The following is a 25,774-nucleotide window of genomic DNA, read 5'->3' as shown; positions in this document are numbered from 1 at the left end:
GTAAAAAAAAAGTGATTTTAACACTGCTAAAGTAATTTTATATTATTTATTTAGACTTTGGATTTGAAATGATTCAAAGGCCATGAACTTAATATTGCTGATTTAGGGAAGCAAAGGGAAATGTGAATCATCCCTTCAATAAAATTTCTGATATTATCAGTCTGAAGAGTTGTGTTCCTTAGATCAATTTTATCTATAATTCAGAGCACTTGTTGTTTTGTATTAGCTGCGAGAGCTTGAAACAGGTTGACTGAATTCCCATTTCAGATTGTTAATTAAATTTACAATTTCAGGTGAGTGGTTTTTATTCACTGAACTTATTGACACTTGACACAGACTGACAATCAAAAAAAGTCAGTTGATTAAGGAGAAGGTAGTACTTGCTTCTCCAGTGAAGTGAGTTTAAAAGTAAATAGAAGGCAATGGTAATACTTTTAAAAATCTAAAGGGAGGGCTTCCCTGGTGGCGCAGTGGTTGAGAGTCCGCCTGCCGATGCTGGGGACACGAGTTTGTGCCCCAGTCCGGGAAGATCCCACGTGCCGCGGAGTGGCTGGGCCCGTGAGCCATGGCCGCTGAGCCTGCGCGTCTGGAGCCTGTGCTCCGCAACGGGAGAGGCCACAACAGTGAAGGCCCACGTACTGCCAAAAAAAAAAATCTAAAGGGATATTAATAGATAATAAAATTATTGTGAAGAACAAGCAACTAACTGCTGGCCACCCTGCTTTCTTCTGGTGACGATTTAGTGATGTGGTTTCAGTGGAAGGCCGAGACTGCTTAGGAAAGTTGAGAGAACCCTGTTTTAGTGACTTTGCTGTGAAAGAGAATTCGGCCAGGGTGTCATTTCTGGCTCTGCATTTGTATAGAACTCATGGAAACATTTGGTTTCAAATTTCCAAACTTTAGTTTTCTTCTTTCCATGGAGGCTTTCTGTCTTTCTGTGGCAAGAAGCCCTCCATAACTTTTCTTTCTTGCCTATTTTGAGACTGAAGGGTTGGAATGACTAAGTCTGCTTATTTCCCTTCAGTAGGGGAAAGGATTCTGGACATGTCTCAAACAAACCCAGGAGACCTGCCTGTCAGGTCTTGCATGGATCTCCAGGACAGTAACTGCTGCTCACTTCATAGAGAATTGCATGGGGAGGGGAAGTTTCAGGCTCTCATAATTACAAATCGTTTGCCAAACAGTGATTTTTAGGCCAGACTCATGAAACAAACTCTTGGCTTTATTGTTAAAACAAATAAATTAGGAAAAGCCCATAGTCTTTTTTTTTAAACTGCAAACCTGTGCCTTGGACAGTGCTGGGCCTAGACTGTAGTATTTATGGAATGAAAGTCCCTGCCTCCTTAAAAACCTTTAATGTTTTCTCATTGTCTTTGGCTGCACAGTCTGGTATGGTAGCCACCAACCACATGTAGCTGTTGAGCACTTGAGTGTAGCTAGTCTGAATTGAGAGGTGCTGTAAGTAGAAAACACATCCCAGATTTCAGAGACTGGGTCCAAAAGTTTAAAAACATATCTCATTAGTAATACGGTTACATGTTGTAACGATACTATTTTAAGTATATTGGGTTAAATAAAAATATTATTAAATTTTTTTCACCTATTTTTACTTTTTTATATGTGGCTACTAGAGAATTTAAAACTAAATATGTGGTTCACATATTTCTATTGGACAGGGCTAGTCTTGAACTTGTCATTTGCATACTACATTTAAGGATTCTGCCATGTCTGGATGCCACCTCTACTGTTATTTTTCTTGAAAATTTTCTTTTACATCAGCTCACTGTTTTATAAATTGAGTTATCATTTACATAAAATAAAATGCACAGATCTGAACTGTGTAGTGCGATAGATTTTGGCATTTGTAATTGCGCAAGTAACCGTCAGTCAGATCAAGACAGAACATTTCCTTCACTGCAGAAGTTCTCCTTGCAAGTCAGTTCCCTTTCCTCTCTTCCCTACAGCCACTCTAGTTCACCTATTTAATTTAAATTTAGTTTTAAAATACAGTGTGCATCTATGAAATCCTGGGTTTGATGTGCTGGTTATTTTTCGCCCCAAGACATGAAAATGAGTGCGTACTATTAATATAAATAAAAAATGTATTCGTGTGTCACCATCATGTAAGCCCAGGGGTATTACTATTAAACTTTAGGAAACATAGGTCTGCATTCGTGCTTCACTTCAACCCTTCTCGCCTGCTTGCTGTTCTTTGAATACAGTGTGTACTTGCTTGCTGTCGAATCCTGCTCTCTGCCGGTGCCTGCCAGCAATGCTCTCACCTGCTTCCTCATTTATTTGTGTTTCCATACTGCATTGTACACACCTGTCCCATTGTTTTATGGCTGTTTTCAGGGGCATCTCCGCTACTTGCCGAGAGAGGGGAGACCCTTGAGGGCAGGGACCATGAAATCATCTCTCCTCTTCAGCTCCTGATGTTCAGTACATGTTTGTAGAGTTGAGACAGGATAACCCGGAGCTAAAGCAAAATCTGAGTCATCAAAAACCACCTGGGAAATGGAGGGGACTTTCTCTTCTTCCCATCTGGAAAGTGCTGAACTTTTTTCTTTTTCTTTTTTTTTTTTTTTTTTTTTTTTTTTTTTTTGAGATAACAGAAGAAGATAACTAGTACATTTCTCATATAATACACAGTATTGGGCCAGAGTCAACACACCAAACACCCCATTGAGTACACAGCCGAAATGAAGATGGGCCAAAGGGCAGGTGCTCATCGGGAAATTACAGGCCAAAAAGCAGAACAGTGAAACCTAGCTGGGATTCATAAATGCCTAAGATGGACTTCTGCCTTTAGAAGTAATCTGAACCAGTGATTTGCTTCAGGTAAAAGCTCTGACTCAAGGTTTCAGAGAAACTGCCGGCTAACTGAGTTTAAGGCCCATTAAAAATCTTTTAAAATTCTCATCCAGTTGTGGCCCTAACACTGCCTGTCCTAGTCTTGGGATGCTCATTTTCTTGTTTTTCTCCTTGCTGTTAGCCTGGAAGTTCTCTGAGGGCAGGAACTGTGCTTATTTGTTTCTATTTCCTCACACCTAAAATGATGCACAGTAGGTAGTCAGCCAGTATTTGTTGAATGAGTGGATAAAAAGGTGTCAGAAGCAACCTTTCTTAGTTGGTCCCAGATTTACATTCCTTTGAAACAGTTTGATAACTTCACCTTTAGTGTTCATAGTTCTCAGATGGATAAAAATGAAGGCATTAAAAAATTGTATTACTGCTGATAAATCTCATGCTTTGTTTTTATCAGCAAAGGTGCATATTTGGACACTGTACCTATGTATTAGTAGAATAGTGGATTTTGAAATGTGTGAGTTAACCTAATGACAAGGGGTCAGTTGTATTAGAGGGTTTTTTGGTGACGATGAATTGTGTGGAGCCATTCCCCTAGAATTTTTTTTTGTTTTTCCTATTGTTAAGGCTGGCATAAGAACTAAGCCCCTTATCCTGGTTATTATCCACAGGCTAGCTGGACAGGAAATTAGTGATAAACACACTGTGGCCTTCTGAGTCCATTTTCCAGTTACGTTATGAGGAATTTGACCATTGTACCTGGAAATATGGTGTTAGCTTTGTGCGAGTATGTATCTTGAAAATTGCTGAAATAAAAACTTTTATTTTAGGGTGGGGAGGGTTAAGGAAATGAATCTGATAGCTTAGGTTAGTTTTCCTTCCATCCTGTTTCTTTGTAAGAAGGAATGTTTCCATTTGGCCCAGTGAGAAATTTAAACTCTTGAAGATTATAATTCATAAAAATGGGTAGAAGATTAATATTTAGTCTGTCAAGATCAGTACTGTCCCCTCTTTGCACTAATTGTCAGAAAGCGTGTGAGGGCTGCTGAAGGGTAGCGGTGTGCGGCAGGACCCTCACATCACAGGGAGATGATTCAAAGGCAAACTGTCCTGCACCCTCTGGTATCGACTTGCAAATTAGCATCTGGAATCTAATTAAACAAGCTTAATGAAAGTAGCAGCTGAATACTGCTGGAAAAGACAATCAGCTTTTTTCCCCTCTCTGATACATACTCTGTACTATTGAAGTTGGTCAACAAACACATCATGTGAGCACAGTTAAAAAAATTAGCATTTATTTGAAGAATAGAAACTGTTTTTCATTCTGTTACGCATTTGGCATGCTTTGGCGTCCCATGAGAGCCATGCCACAGCAGATAGCGCACAATATTTATAAATCCATGACAGGCAATAATAGCAACTTGAAAAATTCTTTTGCTAGAATCTCAAGTTGAGAGCTGCCAAAAGCTGAGAGGATCAGATCTGCAGTGGCAGCTGCTGTGCCCTACAGTTAGAATTCTAGACTTTGAAGATGCTCAACTTAAAGAAATGAAGACTGCAGGCTTAGCCAATTTTTGCAGGTTTCTAGAGCTCTGGCTCTCTGCCTTTTGAAGATGAGTTGCTGAAGCTTCTACCACTGCCTGAGGCGTGCTAACATTCTGTCTTCAGTTTTAAGTAGCACATGCTTAGTCAGTGCCAACTGTGATGGTCCTTTTTCTGGTCACAATACCGAGGGATGAGCTCTTACCCTATACCCTTTAGAGAGAAGCTGCAAAGATAGATGGTGACGTATACAAGTGCCACTTCAGCCGTCTGATTTATGGAGTCATATTTTATCACTTGGCAAGTGCTGGCCTCTAGAGAAGCCCTTATTGCTAAAGATGTGAGCAGCTATCGCCCTAAAGGCTTGTGTTTACCTCACAAACGTGATGCCAAACACGTAGCTACGGAGGAAACAGAATTAATCTGTCATTGCAGGCAGCTATAGATCCACTTTACATAGTGAAAGAGTTGATACCAATATGGTGTTCTATAGCAAATTTTAGAAGTGACTGTAGTTTTTTGTTTGTTTAAGTCTAATAGTAGAAAGACACTGAAGTTTCAGATTTATTTGTGCCATGCAGATGGACAATAGTGTAAGAGATCTGCATTATTTTGATTAAAAAAAAAGAATCTATTCAGTTTGGCACATAGACGGGTCCCAAGGGGAAGCATAGAGCACGAGTTCAATGTGGTCAGATGGAAAAGGGCACAGGAGCTTAGGAGCTAGAGGATTGGCCTGTGAGTGTGTTTCCACTGTACGCACGGCACGACTGTGGGCAAGCCACAGCCCGGCACTGTTCATCCAGAAGACGGGGATCCAGAGACCTGCCTGTGGGCTGCTGTCAGGATTAGATGTGGTCTGTAAAGCACTTCATATGATGGCTCACACGAAATTGGCTCTAAAATATGGCAGCTGCTTCTGTGTTTTAGTAATTCAGTAGTAGGATACAAGCATCACATAGCAACGACTAACATTATTTGTACTTGTGTCAGGCTTGATGATAGATATGATTCTTTTTAAAAAATTTTTTATATTTTATTTATTTTTGGCTGTGTTGGGTCTTCGTTGCTGCACCCAGGCTTTCTCTAATTGTGGCGAGCAGGGGCTACTCTTCTTTGCGGTGCGCGGCCTTCTCATTGTGGTGGCTTCTCCTGTTGCGGAGCATGGGCTCTAGGTTCGTGGGCTCAGTAGTTGTGGCACACAGGCTTAGTTGCTCCGTGGCATGTGGGATCTTCCTGGACCAGGGCTCGAACCCATGTCCCCTGCATTGGCAGGAGGATTCTTAACCATTGCGCCACCAGGGAAGTCCTAGGTATGATTCTTCTTTCTTATCTGAAAGCTTAAAATCGGAGACAGGCCTAGCTAGTGGTCATGACAGTAGAAGAAGCCTGTTTAACACAGCACAGGCTATGGAAATATTTGCCTTTTTGCTATGGGGCGAAGGTATTGAAAACACAGCAGTCATAGTAGCTGATGCTTTTTGAGTGCTTATGCTGTGCCAAGCTCTTTTCTAACAGCTTTGTCTGCATCATCTTATTTACTTTTCAACAGTCGTGTGGGGTCTGTACTTTGTTATCCCTGTTTTGTTGAGAAGAAAAACAGGGTGTAGGGAGGTCACATATCTTACCCGAGGTCACACAGCCGGGCAGTGATGGAATCATGGTTTGAACCCTTGTCAGTCTGGCCCTCCGATGTGATCGATCACCCTGCTCTTCTGCCTCTTTGCTAGGCCTGTAGTTCTTTGAAAACAGAGTGGGGAAGACATCTTATTCCAGGTGAGCAGAGGTGTGGGCTGCTTGGGCTATTCCTTTTCTCTGATGAGGTCTTGTGAAGATGGCACGAAGCCAGACGAATGTCAGAGGAGGTGTATAAACCTCTTTGGTGAGCTCAGTGACTGGAAGGAACCCAGGGATGGAAAGATGCAAAGTTAGAAATACAGAGATATTGGGAAATATAAGTAAGTCATTTGGCTATGGAAGGTTATTTTTTTCTTCTCTTTGAATTCATCAGAATTTATTTTCATCTTTTAATTGTCCTCCCCCACAAATATCCTGAGGTTGTTTTTTCCCTCAGAGTTTTCAGGGGAGCTGTTTTTCTCTATATAGCTAATGTTTAGATGGCATAGCCTTCTTCAAATTTAGTAATGAGACCAATAAGCCTTTAAATATTGGTGAATGGCATTTGTCCATTTGAGGCAAATCATAAATAACTTGAACCAAAAATAAATAAATAAGCAAGACTATCATATTTGAATAATGAGGTGTTCTTTTTACCCCAACTGCCAAAACTTTTTAATCTTCGTCAACAATTGTTCTGTCCTCCGTCTTATTTAGGTTGCATCTGTGCGACTCAGCTCAGGAGCCCTGACAAGCGGCATATGAATTCTGTATTCATTAGTGATCTTGATCCAAATGCCTCTGTCCCTGCCACGGGGGCTCAGGTGTGGAAGCTGCTGGCTAATCCCACCAGCTGACATTCAGAGGTTTAATGACTCCATAGGAAGGTGACCACTCGCTGGGAGGTTTTGCTGGCGGAACCCACACAGCAGACAATGGAGATCAAGGAAGATGATCAGTGTTTAGCCGAGCACCTTCCTGTGTGACTTGAACCCTGCTAGCATCAAACAGAGTTTTAAGTAAATGCAAAATTAAAAACAAAACAAAAAACTTGCCCTCGATAGCTATCATAAACAATGATTTTCCTGTCTGTATTGATATTGATGGTGTTTAAGACTGTTTTTCTTGTAGCAGTTTAATAGGTGTCAGCTTGATAAGCTGAACTTGACTCACTTTTCCAGATTTTTAGATTTTAAGGTTATGTTTGTCTGGTACTACATCTGTTTAGGTATCTTGTATATCTGGGAAAAAATATATATACTTAAAGCCAAAATTAATTCTTATGAAATGTTCCTAAGAATCTATGCTGACATTTTTGTTTCTTGTGATCTCTAGCTTTAAAAAAATTACTATCAGAATGTGAATTCTTTGATTGATGGGTGACATATCACTAGATGTTTTGAGTTTTTTTTAGGTCCTCTGTTCTAAAAATGTTGGATGCCTTATTATTTTAATAACAGCTTCATTGAGATATAGTTTACATGCATACAGCTCACTTATTTTAAGTGTACAATTCTGTGGTTTTTAGTATATTCACAGAGCTGTGCAGCTATCACCATAATCCATTTTAGACCATTTTCATCCCCCTCAAAAGAAATGCCATATCCATTAGCAGTCACTCCCCATTTCCCCTCAGCCCTCCCAGCCCTAGGTAACAGCTCATCTGCTTTCTGTCTCTACAGATATGCATGTTCTGGACATTTCATACAATAGGAATCATACAATATGTCTGTTGTGACTGGCTTCTTTAACTTACAGTATTTTCATAATATTTCATCCTTGTAGCATGTACTGATACTTCATTTTTTTATGGTTGAATAGTATTCCATTGTATGAATATATCACATTTTATTTACCCATTCATTAGTTAATGGACATTTGGATTGTTTTCACTTTTTGACCATTATGAATAGTGCTGCTGTGAACATTTGTGTACAGGTTTTTGTGTGGACATATATTGTCATTTCTCTTGGGTATATATATACCTAGGAGTAGAATTGCTGAGTCATGTGGTAACTCTCTATGTTTAACTTTTTGAGGAACTGCCAGACCGGTTTACAAAGTGGCTGGGTCACTAGTAGTGTATAAAGATTTTAGTTTCTGCACACCCTTGCCAACATTTATCATTTGGCTTTTTGATTATAGCCATCCTGGTGGGTGTGAGTTGGTGTCTCATTGTCTTAACTGATGGATTCCTTATTGGTTAAGAACTAATGCAACTACAGAAATGTTTAAATGTAACTATTGAAACATTTGACACATTCCTTTATGCACTGGATTTGGGCAGTAATTGGGATAGTTGTGTGTTTAACTATTGGAAGGTCCCTTTTAGAGGCTCTCCCTGAGGCTGTTTCTGTCATTTGCTTTTGGTCCTAATTCCTGCTTATTTGTTTTCCTTAAAACCTGAAACATTAGACATAGTAAAGTGTGTCTTTTTTGTTAGATCAAAAATGTATTAATTTTTCTCCAGTAATTTTCTCTCGTTGTATTTAACGTTAAAAACAAGTTTTTAGAGGTGTCAGAACCCGATATAATCCCTGGGGCCCTGTATAGAATTATTCCTGGTAGTGATTTCCAGTGGAGTTAAAGACTTAATTTTAGAAATGAACAGATACTAAAGTTGGCCTTATGGTTCAGTGAGTGATTTGGAGAATTACCATTCAACCTTTAGAATAGATGATAAGACACTGTTGATGGTTTAAAGCTTCTCACCAGCATCAGATGTTTTGAGTTGCCCCCTTTTGAAAGAGTGAGTTTGTTCTCCTGAATTTGAACCCACTGGTGGGCCAGCTTTGGAGAGGCAGAAAAGAGAAAAGGACTTCTTGAGTTAAGTTTACTCCCTTGGATCTTCTTGCTCACATTTTCATTTTGTGGTGTTTTGTAAGGCAGATGCAAGTTCTCTCTGCTGTTTCACCTGATGATTCAAGAGCAGGACTTTGCTCCCTATCATACAGAGTTTGGAATGTCACAGATACATAATTGCTTCTCTCCCTTTGGATTCCTTCGTCTTCCTTGACTTAGAAATGGCCACTTGGGGCCAGGCCTCTGGAATTCAAGAATCAACAAATCTAAGGGAATTGACCCTCTGTAAAATTTGAAGTTCTCCATTTTGAATTCTTTGAAGAGTAAGGAGAACACTGCAAATGGTATACTGCCATAGTTACTGACTTTGAAAACTCGTTGTTGATTTTTCCACCAAAAATATTTCTGTGCAAAAATTTTTCCAGGTCTTCTGCCCTGCTGTGTATACACTGAACTTCATTTTCTTATATAATCAATAATATGTAATCGATCAGCAGGTGCTAATTGGATACCAGCTGAATGCATACACTTGGTGCTGTAATTCAGAGGTAGTATTGAAAGAGACCATTCTGTATGATGGTGGAAATTGCTTAAACAGCTATGGGCAAAGTAGCTTGAAAACAAGGGATTATTTTACTCGGTAGTAGATAGGTGATTATTTATGATGCATTTCTTTGGAGCAGGTGTTCCACTTGAGATGTTTTTGCTTTACATATTTACTATAACTGTGGAAAGGTAGGGGAAAATATACTATATAGGAGAAATATTTCACAAAGTATGTTGCTTGCTGCACCTGTGGCAAGGATTCAGCAGACAGAATGTAACTTCTTCGTGACCAGAGACTCTTGAATCAGAGAGAGGTAAGAGCTAGGGATAATGCTGGATAGAAATAAATGTTTGGTGACTTTCAACTATACAGGTGGAATTAAAAGGAAGGTGTTATTGCTGATATATTCGGCATCATGATATCAAAGAGAAAAATAGACTTCTTTATCTCTTATCAAATTGAATTGCCTTTGCTAACTTGGGACTCAGGGACATAATTTAAGGTACTGAAAAATGCTTCCTTTATGTAGGTTGTCTTTTTTGTTACTCAAGCCAAGCCAAGACTTGGAATGTCATAGCTCCTTGGGAAAAGAAATAAAAGAAGCTCTTTTATTACTTACTGATTTCATTCCATTCTAGAAATCGTATTTTGTAAAAATTTTGAATCATAAAAACATTGAACGGTGGTTTTCAGGAGAAGATGGGAACCCACACCTTCCACCCCGGCTGCTTGAATTTCACTGTCAGAAGTGAGGCTCTGTGTCTCAAATCCAGGAGGTCATCTGTGGGTAGAGACTGGCAAGCTCTTGAACAATGGATTTCTACTTTTCTTGTGTATAGGTTAGAGAAATATAAGAAATGAAATATAGGACTGAGTGTTACTGGATGGTAGCTTAGAATCTTATAAGTTTTGCCTTGGCAGGTAATTTGGCATAAATTGTTAATGTAAATCTGGGTTAGTGGTGAAGACGTTATTTTAGTAAGAAAGATAAACTGCTGATTAATTCAGCATAGAACTCAATTACAAATTGAAAGTGTCTCTGCGGGACTCCCGGACCCTAAAGACAGCAGATGTTGAATTGATACTCCAGCATATTTCACAGTGGTATGAAATATTAACATGGTTTATTATACTTGTGTGGTGTGCAGTATTAGAAAGGGGGAGGTAGTGGGCATGTGGGTGTGCAAAGCAGCCACACATTATACACTCGCTAATGTACACTGAAGTGTGATTAACGATTTTCGGAAGTTTTGTCTTCTTTTTGAAAAATCAAATAGCTCTGTGGAAAAATTAAGTTTAAAATAACATTTGGGGCTAAATATTTAAATGTGGTACCTATGTATGTTTACATTGTACATGTAGATGAACATAAATATGGTAAACTTACTGACACAGGATATTTAAATGTTAAATGGGACCACTGCCCACAAGAGGAGGGGAACTTGAGGGCTTGAACTGTATTTTAATGAGTTAATTGTAAGCTTTCATGGGCTGCTGTACTGTTTTTACCTTCTGATCTAAAACATATGGTAATTTTAAAATGCCCCTATAATTTTCACAGGCAGAGAAGTTTCATTTCTAGCCAAAAAAAAAAAAAAAAAAAAAAAGCTTTTATAAGGTTTTCATATATCTGCATCAACTCAAGGGGGGAAAAGTCAGCAAATTTTATGTATCGGAAGACCTGAATAAATGGAGCTGCCAATATTTGAAGGGATTGGCAATTCTTAAGAGGTATGAGAAAGTTGGCTTAGATGAGATATTTCAAAGCCATTACTACTATTATGACAGTTATTTTTTTTGCATCTCAGCCTGTATCAAGTCTAGGTTTTGCTAACCGAAGTAAAAACAGTTCCAGAAATAGCCAAATGATTACAGTAAGAACAAATGTACCTTGGATACCTCTGCTGTTTTGAAGGCTTTTTTAAAAAGGTGCTTTCTCAAAGACTTCTGAGACACATAAAAGTTGGCAAAGGCAAAAGCAGTGGGCAAAGAAACCAGAAGTTTCTTGGTACCTACACCACCGGAAGAACATCTTCTATATCCCCATTAGAGTCGCCATTAAGGCTTCTGTAAACTATTGAGAGATGGTGGTCATTCTGAGATGTGAAGGGCGGCCTTGAGATCCATTCACCTGAGTTCTATTTACCTCCAACCAGGTGCCAAGCTCTGTGATTATGAGGCAGGGCCCTTTCTTAGTGACATTTACAGCCTAAGGGGATGGTGGACAGGCCCACAAACAGTACTGAAAGTACGAGAATGGTGCATATAAGGGGGGTGTAGTGGTCACGATCAGAGGAATTGGTGAAATCTGTCTGGGGAACTTTAAGGTGGCCTCAAAGAGTATGTGACTCCTCACTTGAAATTCTTTTTGTCTTGGGGTTTGATGAAGGGGTGGGGTAGGGAGACTGAAGAGGAGAGGAAGCTATTCCAGAAGAGGGGCATCACTACATACAAAGGTGTGAGGACTCCTGCTCTAACTTTCTCTCAGTTGTGTAATCCTGGAAGTTTGGGCAGCTGAACATGTTTGGAAATAGGAAAACAGAACTCCAGACAGTGTCTAAAGTTGTCTGAGTGGTCATTTCCCAAGTCAGTGTGGGCTTTTAATTAGCATCCGCTCTTCAGTGTGGGATAAGGCCGCGCTTAGCATCCCTGTCCCGGCGTGTGAATATTAGTTTAGAAAGCTGCCACGTTCCATTAGAGGTGGTTGTGTTTCGGCAGTGGGTGCAGGAGCTGTGTAGACTTTTCAAATGTCCTTTGAGATTTACGTTACAATGTAATTGGGAGATGCTGGTACTTAGTGTGTTGTGCATGGCAGAATGTGAGATTACCTGCTGTAATGAGACCCCAGCAGCATACCTCAGGAAGGTAGTTAAAGTTTTAACCTTAACAGATAATGTTATTGCTGGTTTCTGTGAGGTAATTTATACCACTCTCCCCTAACCCTGAAATTGTGCAGAAACAAAATTTTTAAAAAATGATATGAAGTTGTGCTAAATAGATGCTTTAAAATTCCACCTAGTAGTACAGATTTTTGAAAATATTTGCAATGAACATTGTATCTGTAGAACACAATCACACTTACAGTCGTTGTCACCCTGTCATAATGTTGGAATACGTTTTTTTCTAAAATCAGAACTGTGGTGATATTGGAATGCTGAAAAGACTTAAGGACTCATTAACCTTGATTCCTTGACAAATATATTAGTTTCTTTTAACTCAGATAAATTGAATTGGGGTGGTAGAGGAATAAGAACAGGGCATGGTGGAAAGTGTATGCATGGACTTGGAAGTGGTTTAGGTTGAAGATTGATTTTTGCTTCTTCTGTAACACCTGTAGCCCCAGTTTGTAAAATATAAAACTCATTTGTAAAATGGGCTTAAAGTCAGTACCTGAAGGAATTGTTAGGAGGACCATATTTGTAAATTGCAGTCAGGCTTAACAAAAGTTTGCTCTCTTATCCTCTGACTACTTCTTGCCCCAAAATGTTAAAAGAAAATTAAAATGCCTTTTCTTAGTCTGTTTCAGTTAAGATTTACAATCAACAAATGGCCTGATGGGAAAATTAAGTTAAATGGTATCTTTTTTATTGACATACAAGGTGGTTAAAAAACAATTTGACTCATTCTGTTTGCTGAGAGGTTTATGCATGTTTTTTTTTTTGTTTTTTTTCCGGTACGCGGGCCTCTCACTGTTGTGGCCTCTCCCGTTGCGGAGCACAGGCTCCGGACGCCCAGGCTCAGCGGCCATGGCTCACGGGCCTAGCTGCTCTGAGGCATGGGGGATCTTCCTGGACCGGGGCACGAACCTGTGTCCCCTGCGTCGACAGGTGGACTCTCAACCACTGCGCCACCAGGGAAGTCCTATGCATGTATTTTAGGGAGATATAAACATTTTTTTTTGCGGTACGCGGGCCTCTCACTGCTGTGGCCTCTCCCGTTGTGGAGCACAGGCTCCATACGCGCAGGCCCAGCAGCCATGGCTCACGGGCCCAGCCGCTCCGCGGCATGTGGGATCTTCCCGGACCAGGACATGAACCCGTGTCCCCTGCATCGGCAGGCGGACTCCCAACCACTGCGCCACCAGGGAAGCCCCCAATATAAACATTTGAATGTAGTACTGATACAGTGAATTTGATAGGCTTTTTGCTTTGGGATTTGATGAATGTACATTCTGTATTAGAAAAATTCATCAGGATGTTCTTGACAAGCCAGATGAATAATGGAATGATAGAGTAGCATTATTTAAGCAATATGTTTGCAACTTTGAAGAATTTTAGAGGTACTTTAAAAAGATAAACCCTTGAGTGATTAACTAGTTATATCTAAGGACTAGACAAGTATCATTACTGTTTTTGGATGCTAATCGTTTGGAGGTTCTGCTGTCTTGAGTGAAAAATCCATGGGCTCTGGAGTTAGACAAAACTATGTTGAACCTCAGGCCTTCTAGCTGTTGGCCATATGCCTTTGGGTTAGTCATTTTCCCTCTCTGAGCCTTGGTTTCCTGGATTTGTAAAATGGGTGTAAGGGGTGGTACCTACCGTAAAGGGTAATTTGGAAGAGTAAGTGGAAGAATGTACTCGGCACAGTGCCTGCAAGCAGTAAATGTAAGTTACCTTTTCTCCTTCTTTTAGAGTAGAATTTCTAGTGAAGTATAATGAGTGAGAGTGTGCTACTTAGTACACTTCTTATTGACAAGCAGTGAAGTTGATGGAAGATGCTCATGTGAACAGTTTTATGGCGTCATTTTGAATTTTATTTGCAGTATAATTGCTTGTTTCATAATTGATTTGCTTTGAACTAGAGGTTGAAAAAACAAAGTACTGAGTTATTATTGGTTGCCCACTGCATTGGTAGTTCTGAAAGGGTTAAGCTTTTTTTTGCGATACCCGGGCCTCTCACTGTTGTGGCCTCTCCCGCTGCGGAGCACAGGCTCCGGACGCTCAGGCTCAGCGGTCATGGCTCATGGGCCCAGCCGCTCCGCGGCATGTGGGTTCCTCCCGGACCGGGGCACGAACCCGTGTCCCCTGCATCGGCAGGCGGACTCTCAACCATTGCGCCACCAGGGAATCCCAGGGTTAAGCTTTTGATAACTGTTTGTGTAAGTTAGAAAGAGGGGTAGAATCCAATCAGGTTAACATTCATCATGGGTTTCCTGCATACCAGGCACTGTGCTAGCAGTTTCTCCTGTGCAAAGGGTCTTTTAATCCTCAAAACTGCCCTAGTGCTAGATGGTTTTAGGCCTTTTTTGCAGATGAGGAAATTGGGACTTAAAAATGTTGAGTGACTTTACCACTAGGGTAACATAGCTGTAAGTAACAAGACTAGATTCATACCTGGATCTCCTGGATCTTAATTCTCTTGCCTCTGCCTCTTCCCTCCTTCTCCCCAGCCCCCATCACCATGATCAATATGGCAGATATATCCATCGGCTCCAGAAGTTTCCTTATGCCCTTTTGGAAGGCTCCCTCTTCCCCCAAAGAACCTTAAGTAACAGTGTATCTGAAGGCCATGTGTACCTGGGGTCCCAGGAAAAGGCGGTTGCAGAGGCCTCATGGAACGGTATCTGAGTTGGAAGCACCTCATGATCGGACTCACCTGCCCCATCCTGTCTCTGCTTGTCTGCTTTACTTAGGCCTGTCTGCTTCCGCTTCCTCAGAACTGTACCTTGCACATGGCCAAACCCTCGTGACCATGAATCTCCCTTAGAGCTTCCTTCTTTACAGTCTTTTGGCTCTTGCCCCCGTAGGTAACTACTCCCTTATACTCTTTCTACCACACTCCAGAGGCCAGACAGGAGTATTTTGAAAGCCCTGCCACCAGTGGCATTTACAGGTTGGCTCCAGCCCAGGTCATTTTTTCCAGAACAACCTCAGTATACTTTCATTGGCTTTGCCTTTATCTTGTGCCTTTTTGGTGACACCCTTTAGAGTTCCTGCTGCAGAATATATAATTAAGCTAATCATTGTCTCCCATCAACCCGCCAGAAAAACAGCTGCCAAGAAGTTACAAAAGGCCTTTCTGTGAAGGCTGAGTTTGTTTAGAGTTTGGTCAGTGTTCATGACTGATGCTGAAAGTCCAGGTGGCACTCTCTGCTTCTCCCTCTCCTGCACGCCCCCCTGCCTGCTGCTTCCTCCTCTCCCACATTCACCTCCCAGTCCTGCTGTTGGTCCTCCCCTGCCAGCCCAGGCCCACCATCACTGGCACTCCCACCATCACCGGCACTCGCTGGGAATACTATCTCCTGCTTTCCTGTCGCCTGCCTTTGGCCTCTCCTCCCCCACTGCTTCCAGGCTGCACTTTCAAAAAGCACACATCTAACTACATCATTTGCCAACTTAAAATTTTCCATGTCTTCCCATTAGTGTGAAGGGTCAGCTCTCTGCATGGCCTGTGAGGCTGTCTGGGATTCAACCATGCCGAACTAGCTACCTGACCACACCCTTTCTCCTTCCCATTTTCATAGCTTTATTTCTGCCATCACTTCTGCGCCTTGGCTTGGCTGCCATTTACGTGAGTGTCAAGATTCAGCCCAGTCTTTTATCACCCGAGCCCCGTGAGACCTCTGTACGCTCGTAGTTCCATTGTCAGCCTTGCTTCTTAAGGACTCTTACCATATTGTACTTGTTTCCCTCTGGACTCTACACTCTTTGTGGGCAGGATCTGTATCTGTTCAGGACTTATTGCCAGTGTTTGTCATAGTGTCCGTGGAGTGTATTAGTATCAGAGCAGAGCATTAGTAAATGTTTGCTGAACTAAGCTGACCTGTACATTTGTTTCATGGGTTTTGCATCATTTGAAATTTGCCTCATTTTTAGCCATCTTTTTTTTTTTTTTAGCCATCTTTAAATGTCCTAGAACAAGGGTGCTCTGTACTTCCTTGGATCTCCTTCCAGTCCTTCCTGATCCCTGTGGGGCTGTAGAAGCAGGATCATACAGTGTAACAGCCCCTGTAGCCTCCCCATGCACCCTACACTCGGCACAGGTTTCCTACCCTACAGGCTTTGGAGGTAGATAGGCTCGATGTGAACGTGGCTATTTTTTACCTTTGTTGTGACCAATTTACTTCATTTCTCCCCCGCCCACCTCTTTTCAGGCCATAGCCCTTGCAACATCTCCAGGAGTTTATCGGCAGAGTTATCACTGACCGCATTGTTTTATGGAGAGAGAGATATTATTAAGATCTTATTACTACCTGGGGCGGCTTGGTTTTCATTCGGAGGATTGTTGAACATATTTCTCACTCTTTCTTTAAACCCAGTCTTTCTTGTATTTTGTTTTTTTCTCTGATTATATTTGATTCAGTGCAGCCTTGGAAATATATATTTGTATACACATATGCTGTGAATGCTGATTTCTTCTCCTTGTGGAAAGCAATATGTTCCCATCTCTCTTGGTCCTTTTCCCTCTGGAAGCCTAGGTGTTTTTCCTTCCATTTGCTGTCTCAGAATCCAGCAAAACCTCTTGCCCACCACCTTTTTTCCTGTGGTGGGATAGGAAGACATAGGCTTTGGTGGTGCCAGGCACTAACTTGGCACAGATCCTTGAGTCCCACTTACACACAGCTGTGTGCCTTGATTGCACCAGCCAACCATTCTTGCCCCTTAGTTGCCTCTGTGGTACAGGTGGAGATAATGAGGATTAAATAAGTAACATAAGTGTTTGGCTCAGACCCAGGGATGTGGTGGGTGCCATGTTAGTTCTCTCACACCCTTACCTCTTTCCTTCTAACCCTTGAACTCGCTGCCACTTCTCTTTGTAAGTCTGTGTGTCAGGGGCATTCCCTTCCCTTTATTCCTCCCAACAGCCCTTGGACAGAGGCATTATCCCCATTCTGATGGCCCCCTATGGCTCAGAGAGAGTTAAGCACTGTGTTCATTAGTGACCCAGTTCTTCCAGGCTTCTCTTGTTCTGGGATGGCCTTTCCTGGCCCATTGTGGTTGTGCAGCCTTTCATATCTCTCCTAGCCTGGGTTGTGCTCAGGCTTTTGCATCATTCAGTGATCTGGGACAGGCCGAGTTGGCAGGGACTTGGTTGGCAGTTCCTTGAATATGAACTCCCCTTCCCATCCCGGCTGCAAACCTCTTAAATCACTCCTGCACCCTCAGCCGGCTTGTCCTTCATTATTTGCATCATCCAGATCTTGGATGCCACAAAAGCTTCTGAGGGAAGAAATGGCAGCACCATCTAGACCTTAAAGACACAGTCACTAACTCACCCCCGACTCTGGACACACTTAGCACCCGCTGCAGCTCAGTTACACCTGACAATTCAGGTGTTTACACAGGCAGACCGCGTTAACCCAAACAGCTCAAGCCAAAAACAAAACTCAGACACCTTTGCTTTTGTCACACAGTCCACTCTGAAAAAAAAATTAAATTAACTTTTTCCACTGTAAAATATGTGGCTATACAGGGGATACATCAGGTCTGTTGCATGGTACAGGAAGCACACTGCTTTTGGGGGGACTGTTTTAAACACTTTTTCGAGCTGTTTAAATTTTATTCAACCATCAGCCAGGAATGACTCCTTCAGGCCACATCAGTGGCATAGTCAGAACCTCAGCTTGTCAACAGGCCCCTGCAGAACATTGTGTTTAAACCTCTTCCTTTTGTGTGTTTAACTGTCTTTGAATCCTCTTGCTCCCTGGTCCCCAGTTGGGACTGGTGCAGTTAGGGAATTAGCCCATTTTGGTATTGATCTGTTTCATAATTAATTTCATGCTTTAGTTTGGCAAAGCCGTGAATGCATTTGAAGTTGATGTTTCATTTTTTTCATTTGTCGACATTCATGCCAAGCACTGTGCTAGCTGCCTGGGATGGAAATGGCATGATTTTGGTCCTCTTTTTAGAGTCCAGACTCTTGTCACACCCAGACTTTAATCTGTTCTGCTGCAGATCATCAGAGCAATAGCTGTTTTTTGCTGTTTCAAATCAGAGTGACAAAAGATTATGCAGATTTTCCCAAGATGAATTTGGACTGCTTCAATTCTTATTGAGTAAGATCGTTAGTTTTTAGTAAAGGAGCAAACTGTTGTGAACTAAATGATCCTTGTAGATTTAACTGCAAATAGGAAAGTTGTTGAAAATTGTGAGAGAGTTCAGCTGTGATGCCACCCACATCCTTATTCCCCTCGAGCAAAGGTAGGAGAGCCACTGTCCCCTGACTCTTGCCTTGCCGGTGGGACAGAAAGCAAAGGGGTGCCTCTGAAATGCCCTGAAGAACAATAGAGCCAGGGGAGCTCCCTTCTTTATGAAGAAGGCTGAATATTTCTTTCTTTTTCAACCGCCTTAACGTTAGCGCCTCAGCCACATAAATGGAATGTATTTTCCAGCAAATAACCAATTTTATTTTAACTTCCTTAAAAAATTTTAGTTACAAATCTATTGTTTCAAACGACTTGCCATATATGTGTATTTTCAGATTCCAAAGCTGTATTTTAAATAGTATGTTAGGTTTTTAGTCAAATGCATATTTAATATTTCGCCTGCCCCCAATGTAAGTAAAGCACTGTTCAGAAAGTAGAACTGAACAGTAGAATGTCGAGGGTTTATTTAAAGAGTGTTAATTTGATGCTGAACTGTCCAGGGTGCCCATTGGCTGGAGCACCTGCATTTTACTCTGGTGACATTCCCAATCTAAAAATCACTTAAGTGAGAAGAGAAATTTGATTGTAGCTGTAGACAAGAATAATGTGGAAGAGCTTCTTTGCAGCACTACTTTGGACCTGCACCATAGCGGATGCTGAGGTAATCTATCAGTTTGTGAGTGCCTACAAAATGCAACTCTCTAGATAACAGGTTTAAAGTAAAGATTTAATACAGCCTCCATCTCCTGTGATGTTGCAGTGACAGTTTAAAACTCATTCTCTGAATCTCAGCAGACTTTATAGCTAGCAGTGGGCCAATATAAAGTTTAATAGCATTACAACACATAAATCATCTTTTAAAGATGCTACTAGTAGCTGCAATATTAAATGCAGACAATCGCCTGTGTTATAAATAATTTATCAAACACCGTTTCAGATTAGCCTTCCATGCTGAGTTATTTATTTTAGCCTTTTCTGTACGATTCCTAAGGCACTTTTTGAAAGATCCATTACTGGTCAGTTTAATGAACTTGGGGGTCTGTTTTGTCCCCTCAAGCACTTGGGTACAGCTGTGGTGACCATTACATGGCCGACATGGACCGCTTTTTGCCTTTTACAAGTGCTGCCCATTTGTCATGTAGCGGTAAACGGAGCTGCACATTGGAGTCCAGGGACACATTGTGCGATGCAGTGATGGAGACAAACAGATAGCTCTATAAAGTGCTGCTTGTCACAGCTGACTTGTAGTACAAGTAGTACATCACTCTTATTGTAATCTCATTTAAGAAGCAGGGGCGGCCCGGGGGACTGATATTCCCAGTTAGTTTGGTCTTCGTAGCCATAAAGCAGGAAGTGCTCCTTTTATATTCTCTGAACTTTTAGGGGGTGTGCTCTTTGCTTGGATTAATTATTATAGGAGCTTCTCCACAGCACTGTGTGAAGATTTGTCAGCAGGTTTGTTGGGACCTCCTTCTCCTGGCCTGGGGTTTGGTACAGGCAGTCACTCCTTAGAGATAAATTGTGTTTCTAGGAGCCCTCTGGATTGCTGTATTAATAAATAAGTTACCATTTTTTAAGTAATAGCTGTATGCCAGACCCTATAGTAGGTGCTTTCTATACTGCATTTCTATATTACAGAGGAAGAGCATGAACTCAGAGAGGTGAAATGACTTGCCCAAGGTTGCACAGCTGTAAGTAAGTAGGAAACTGGAGATTCAAACCCAGTCTGTCTGCTTCCACATCTGCCGGATGACCTTGAACCTGGGTTGCCCAATTAACTTTCGAGCACCAGGATCATGGTGATCTTTTGGCTGAGCAGCTCAAAGTAAAAGGAAGCTGCCATTGGCGTGGAGAGCCTTTTTTAAAAAAAATTCATTAATTTATTTATTTTAATAGCCTGGGTGAGTCTGGCTGCTCTGTCTACACATTGAATCCAAGTTCCCTTGTGACTAGCAACGTAAATCCATGAGCAGCTGGCCAGGGGAGCATGCTGGCCCGGCAGTGGGAGAAAGCCTTACAGCTGGGGTCACAGGCTCTGCAGGGCCCTCGTCAGAGCCCCTCTGTAGCAGCTGTCCCCAGGCGGATGCTGCTCAGAACTTATTAGGTCACTTTGCCTCTTCCAGAAAAGGGAGATGCAATTTCCTCATGAAGAATGAATCCTAAAGGAAGAAACAATGCTTCTGCATTTATTGTAAGCCAGAGACAGATAAAAATGTGGTGTTTTCCCCACCTCTTGCTTTTAGTTTATGGTTTTTCTCAGTAGTTTTCCTAAATATTTTGTAGCACGTGTTAAAGACAAGACTTGTTTAATTATGAAATTCACTATAAAGAAAACACAGTATGAATATGCCCAGTAGCATATTTGCATATGTGTCTAGAATTCTGGGTACGGAAATACTGTGGTAAAAGACCATATTTGTCATATGATACAATTCCTGGCACATAGTAGGTGTCTGTAAATATTTGTTGAAGACATTAACTATGTAAGTAATGGGCAGACAAAAGAGCCTTGGTAATTTTCACTCTGCCTTTTTTTTTTTTTTTTTTTTTTTTTTTTGCGGTAAACGGGCCTCTCACTGTTGTGGCCTCTCCCGTTGCGGAGCACAGGCTCCGGACGCTCAGGCTCAGCGGCCATGGCTCACGGGCCCAGCCGCTCCGCGGCATGTGGGATCTTCCCGGACTGGGGCATGAACCCGTGTCCCCTGCATCGGCAGGCGGACTCTCAACCACTGCGCCACCAGGGAAGCCCTCACTCTGCCTTTTGAGGGTTTTTGGTGGAGGTGAGGAATATGTGAAATAAGACTTTGGATCTTATATATTGATTTCTGCCATATCACATTGTAGAAATGTTTAAGTGGTGGTCTGTGGGCAGTTTGGGAAACAGTGCTTCCCCCTGCCATGGAAATGACCATCAGAGGGACTGCTAGCTGGCTCAAAGAGAAGTTGGCAACCACCATCTTTCTCTTAAACTTGCTCAGGTTCTGAAGATCCTTGCTGATGGGGGAATGACACCCTGAATCAAGGGACTGCTGTCCACTGTCCCCAACTTGCTCAGGAGCCCCCAGCTCAGAGCTGAGACAGATTACTTATGAGCTGGTGTGGTGCTGTGGCATTCTGGCTCTGGAGCCCAGTGGGCCTGTTTTAACTATTTATTAGCTATGTGACCTTGGGCAAGTCATTGACACTCTCTCAGCCTTAGTTTTTGACAGTACCAACCTCAGAAGATGGTCAAGGGCAGGGGTAAAAATGATGATGATCATCAAAGTGCCTAACTCAGTATTTGGCACATTATAGTAGGTGCTTAGTAAAATGTAAGCTTTATTCCATTTCATAACATCTTCAGTCCTGTGTGTATGAGAGGTGGGTAGGACTGGGGAAAGAAAATCAGAGACTTGTGATATTTCCTTCCTTAATGAATTATCTTCCCTGGAATTGGGGGTGGGAGGAATTTAAACGGTATATTTCTCCAATTTTTATTTATTTTTATTTTATTATTATTAAATTTATTATTTATGGCTGTGTTGGGTCTTCGTTTCTGTGCGAGGGCTTTCTCTAGTTGTGGCAAGCGGGGGCCACTCTTCATCGCGGCGCGCGGGCCTCTCACTATCGCAGCCTCTCTTGTTGCAGAGCACAGGCTCCAGACACACAGGCTCAGTAATTGTGGCTCACGGGCCCAGTTGCTCCACGGCATGTGGGATCTTCCCAGACGAGGGCTCGAACCCGTGTCCCCTGCATTGGCAGGCAGATTCTCAACCACTGAGCCACCCGGGAAGCCCCTTCTCCAATTTTTAAAAGCATTACACTTAAATAATAGCACACATGATAATTTTATGAGTAACTCAGGCTATATGTAATATATTTTACACATTTTTAAGTTTTATAAGTTTATCTACTCACATTAAAGAATATTTGCAAAATAGAGGAAGATTCACCTGTAATCTCAGCATTGTCAGCATCCTGGTATCAGTGGATTGTAATGGATTGATGTCAGGTATGCACGCCTAATATAATGTGTATATTTCAGTTTCTTGTAAGTCTTCCCCCATCTCCGTCCCCAAATATAAAATAATTTGGGAAATTTAAATCTGCAGTACTCAGTGCTGCCAGTAGCATTTGTGACATCCACTTGGTACTATTGGCTGGCTCAAGGCATCAGCAGCAGTGATGACAAAGCAAAATAATAAAACAGCAGAGAAGAGAAGAGGCGATGTAGGTCAGGAGCAGAGGTATAAGCAAGATGCTCTGATACACAGGACGCCCCCCCCCAACCCCGCCCCACGGGTTATTTACTAACAGGCGCAAGTTGGAATGGTTTTGCATTTGTTAAGTTAGTGGTTGGTTTTTGCCGTCTCTGTGGTAGCAGCAGCAGCGGCAGCGGCCATCTCCTGCTCTAAGGTGCTTTATTTGCTACCACCTTCACTGGTTCTGGTAAGGCTTTTGGCCTCCTTAGGCTTGAGAATCCCAGGAGAGAACTTCTGATTAGAGGATCATGTTTGAATGAATTCTGTGGGGCTGTATGTGCACAAGAGAATAACTGGTTCCGTTGACCCCACATAGGTGCTACTCAGGAAGTGGAAAAACCTGGTGGGATAAATTGATAATCCCATTTCCAACAGGGCCTTCTCTATCCTTCTCTGAGTCTGAAGAGGGCGCTCATGTCACTGGAATCCCACTTACTGCCTTAGGGCCGGCAGAGGAGCAGGAGCTCTGAGAGCTCTCTCCCATCTTCTCAGGGCTTGAAGACAGTGGACCTGCTCTTTGATCTCAGGCTGGAATTTTGGGCAGGGCATCCGTGTTTCTCCAAGGATGTTACTTGGATGAGCTCTTTACTTCACCTTGCATGTTTATGGACTCTCATGCCCTGGTGTACGGGGAAAGTGGGCTACAGCTCAAGTTAAAGTCTCTTCTTTGGGAGATTGGTTCATTTTTTGTCCTTGTTACATAGAGAGCTTGAACTTGGTGTTCCCCAGGTCCTGCCCTGCTGCCTCTGGCGCCTGCCTTCTGTTTCACTGCCCTGTTTTCTGAGTGCCTGGTGTGCAACCTGTCCTTCAGCCCTCCCTGAAGCTTTACGGACCCCAGCCAGTGTTCTCACAGCTTCTTCTCAGTTATCCGTTAGCCCTTATTACACTGCATTGTAGTTAACCCGAGTCTGATGCTTCTTGGTAAGAAATAGATTAATCTACTTTTCCACCAGTAATTGTTGGAGACTTAGACTTGCTCTTAAAGGAAAAGTAAGAGAGTGATTCAAAGAAAGGAATCACTTCAGTGAACATGCAGACTCATTAGTGGGAGGGGATAGATTCTTTTGGGCAAGAGGTCCCACCCTTGGCTCTGCCGACATTTCCCCAGGGCTGTGTTTTGGTGTTAGTTTTTTCCCCATGATATTGACTTTCTTCATTATGTTACCAGGAAGCAGATTCCAGCCATTTTTGGACATTTTTGATCAGGGGCCTGCAAACTACACCCCACGGGCCAAATCCAGCCCAGCGCCCATTTTTGTTTTACTAAGTTTTATTGGTACAAGCCACGCCCACTTGTTTGCATATTGTCTGTGGCTGTTTTTTGCTACCATGACTGAGTTGAGTAGTTATGACGGAGACTGTGTATCTACAAAGTCTAAAATATTTACTACCTGGCCCTTTGTTAAAAGTTTCCCAACCCCTGTTAGATGATAAATTGCCCTGTCAGCCCACAGTTCTCAGTTATGTGGTGAGCGTCTGACGTGAAGCAGTTTGTTTAAGAGGGAGTGTGCGCGTAAGGAGCTTGAAAGGCCTGGGTCTCTCACTTACCAGCTGATAAACCTTGGGCAGATATTGAGGTACTTTGAGACCTTTCCTTCATTTATAAAACAGGCACTGAAAACAATGCCTACCTCACAGGTTGGCTTTCTCTTTTTTTCCTTTTCCTTTTCTCTTACTGCTTGTGAAAGCACTCTGTGGACGTCAGAACAGGCCTCCGTTTGACTGTGGACACTATTGTTGCTCTTTTCTTTCTCAGGAGGAGGATGCCAAGAAACTGGTGAGTGAAGCCATAGCAGCTGGCATCTTCAATGACCTGGGGTCTGGAAGTAACATTGATCTCTGTGTCATCAGCAAGACCAAGCTGGATTTTCTCCGCCCGTACTCAGTGCCTAACAAGAAGGGGACCAGGTGAGTGAAGGAGATGCTTCCTGTGGCCACCCTTGTTATATTCATGGCATCCGGACAGGGTTTTCTTGATTCTTACCCACGTTAAGTAAAGCCAGAGTCCCCAAGCCAGCTTTATTCAAGAGACCTTTGAATCATTATTTGTTTTATGATTGTGGGCTGCTGTCAGGTGTAGAAAAGTGATACAATTTGTAAAATGTTGATGGACAGACTCCTAGACTGGGGATTGCGGGGAGAGCTTTGAATCACGTGCTGTCCTTTCTCTAGTCTCTTAAAGATGCCTCAGAATTCCGTATGAAATTCTGTAAGAAGGTACATTCTCCAGGGCATCTGACCCATAGCTTTTCCTCAGAGTGGTTTTCATTCCCTAGATGGTTATCAACCATTGGTTAAGAGTCTCTGAAAGTTAGCCTTGGGAGCTAACTGTTGCTTCCTGCTCTGGAGGGAGCCATGCCATTTAGCCCATGGCATATGCCGAGCAGGCACTGCTCTCCGTGGTGCAGTCCAGCTCGGAGTCAGGGGCGAGCTTATAGTTGATTTGCTGGCGGAACTGGAAGATGTCCAGCCCTGGTGGCGGGTGAGCTGCTCATCACCAGTCCTGTATGGCCGTCCAGCTGCCTGACCTCTTCCTGGAGGCTGAGCTGCTCAAAATGTGGCTTCTGAGCTCTGCTCCAGCGTCTTCATCTGAATGCACACAGCAGCATTTATAAACTGAGCCCCAAGCTCCGCTGGAGGAGAGCAAGCACATCACCAGCCGCGATGGTGCTTTAACTCCCACCACATGTACTCAACTCCAAGTCAGGAGTAATTCACAAGGAACAAATAGGACATTGAGAACCAGCAGGTATTCACCGCAGTGTGCGCTCGGCATTGTGAAGACGTGTTCACGATGGGGTAGGGCAGCACAGCAGCAAAGAGCTCTGGCTCGGGGTGGGGACCTGTCATGGCCTGGTGTGGTGACTTTGGGCACGTGTCTTGGAAATGATGGGGCTAGACCAGGTGATCGCTAATGAGCCCATGGAATTCTCGGGCCCTAGGTGGGGAGGGAAGCAACCTTTCAGGCCTGGGGCTGTGTTGGACCTGGCCTTGCAAGTTCCCATCGGCTCCTCTGCAGCCCTGTTTTGCAACCCACTGTTGCTTCAGGTAGAAGCCCTCCCTTCGTGCTGCTGAAATAGGTGCTGTAAGCCAGGATGGTGAGGAGGCTCTTGTTGTGTCCAGACCTCCCAC

General features: G+C 42.7%; 1 protein-coding gene across 1 annotated transcript in view; it reads left to right on the top strand.

Annotated features, from left to right (window-relative positions):
- The window catches only part of PSMB7 (proteasome 20S subunit beta 7), a 59,091-nt gene that overhangs the window by 31,723 nt on the left and 1,594 nt on the right, over positions 1-25,774 (top strand). Inside the window, exon 7 of the mRNA XM_024762165.1 lies at positions 24,399-24,550. Within this exon, the coding sequence (XP_024617933.1) occupies positions 24,399-24,550 (152 nt within the window). The remainder of the gene's footprint in view (positions 1-24,398; positions 24,551-25,774) is intronic.

Source organism: Neophocaena asiaeorientalis, unplaced genomic scaffold (genome assembly GCF_003031525.2).
Source record: "Neophocaena asiaeorientalis asiaeorientalis breed wild unplaced genomic scaffold, Neophocaena_asiaeorientalis_V1.1 scaffold78, whole genome shotgun sequence".
NCBI lineage: Eukaryota > Metazoa > Chordata > Mammalia > Artiodactyla > Phocoenidae > Neophocaena > Neophocaena asiaeorientalis.
Note: the sequence above shows the minus strand (reverse complement) of the source record. Positions and strands in the feature narration are given on the sequence as shown.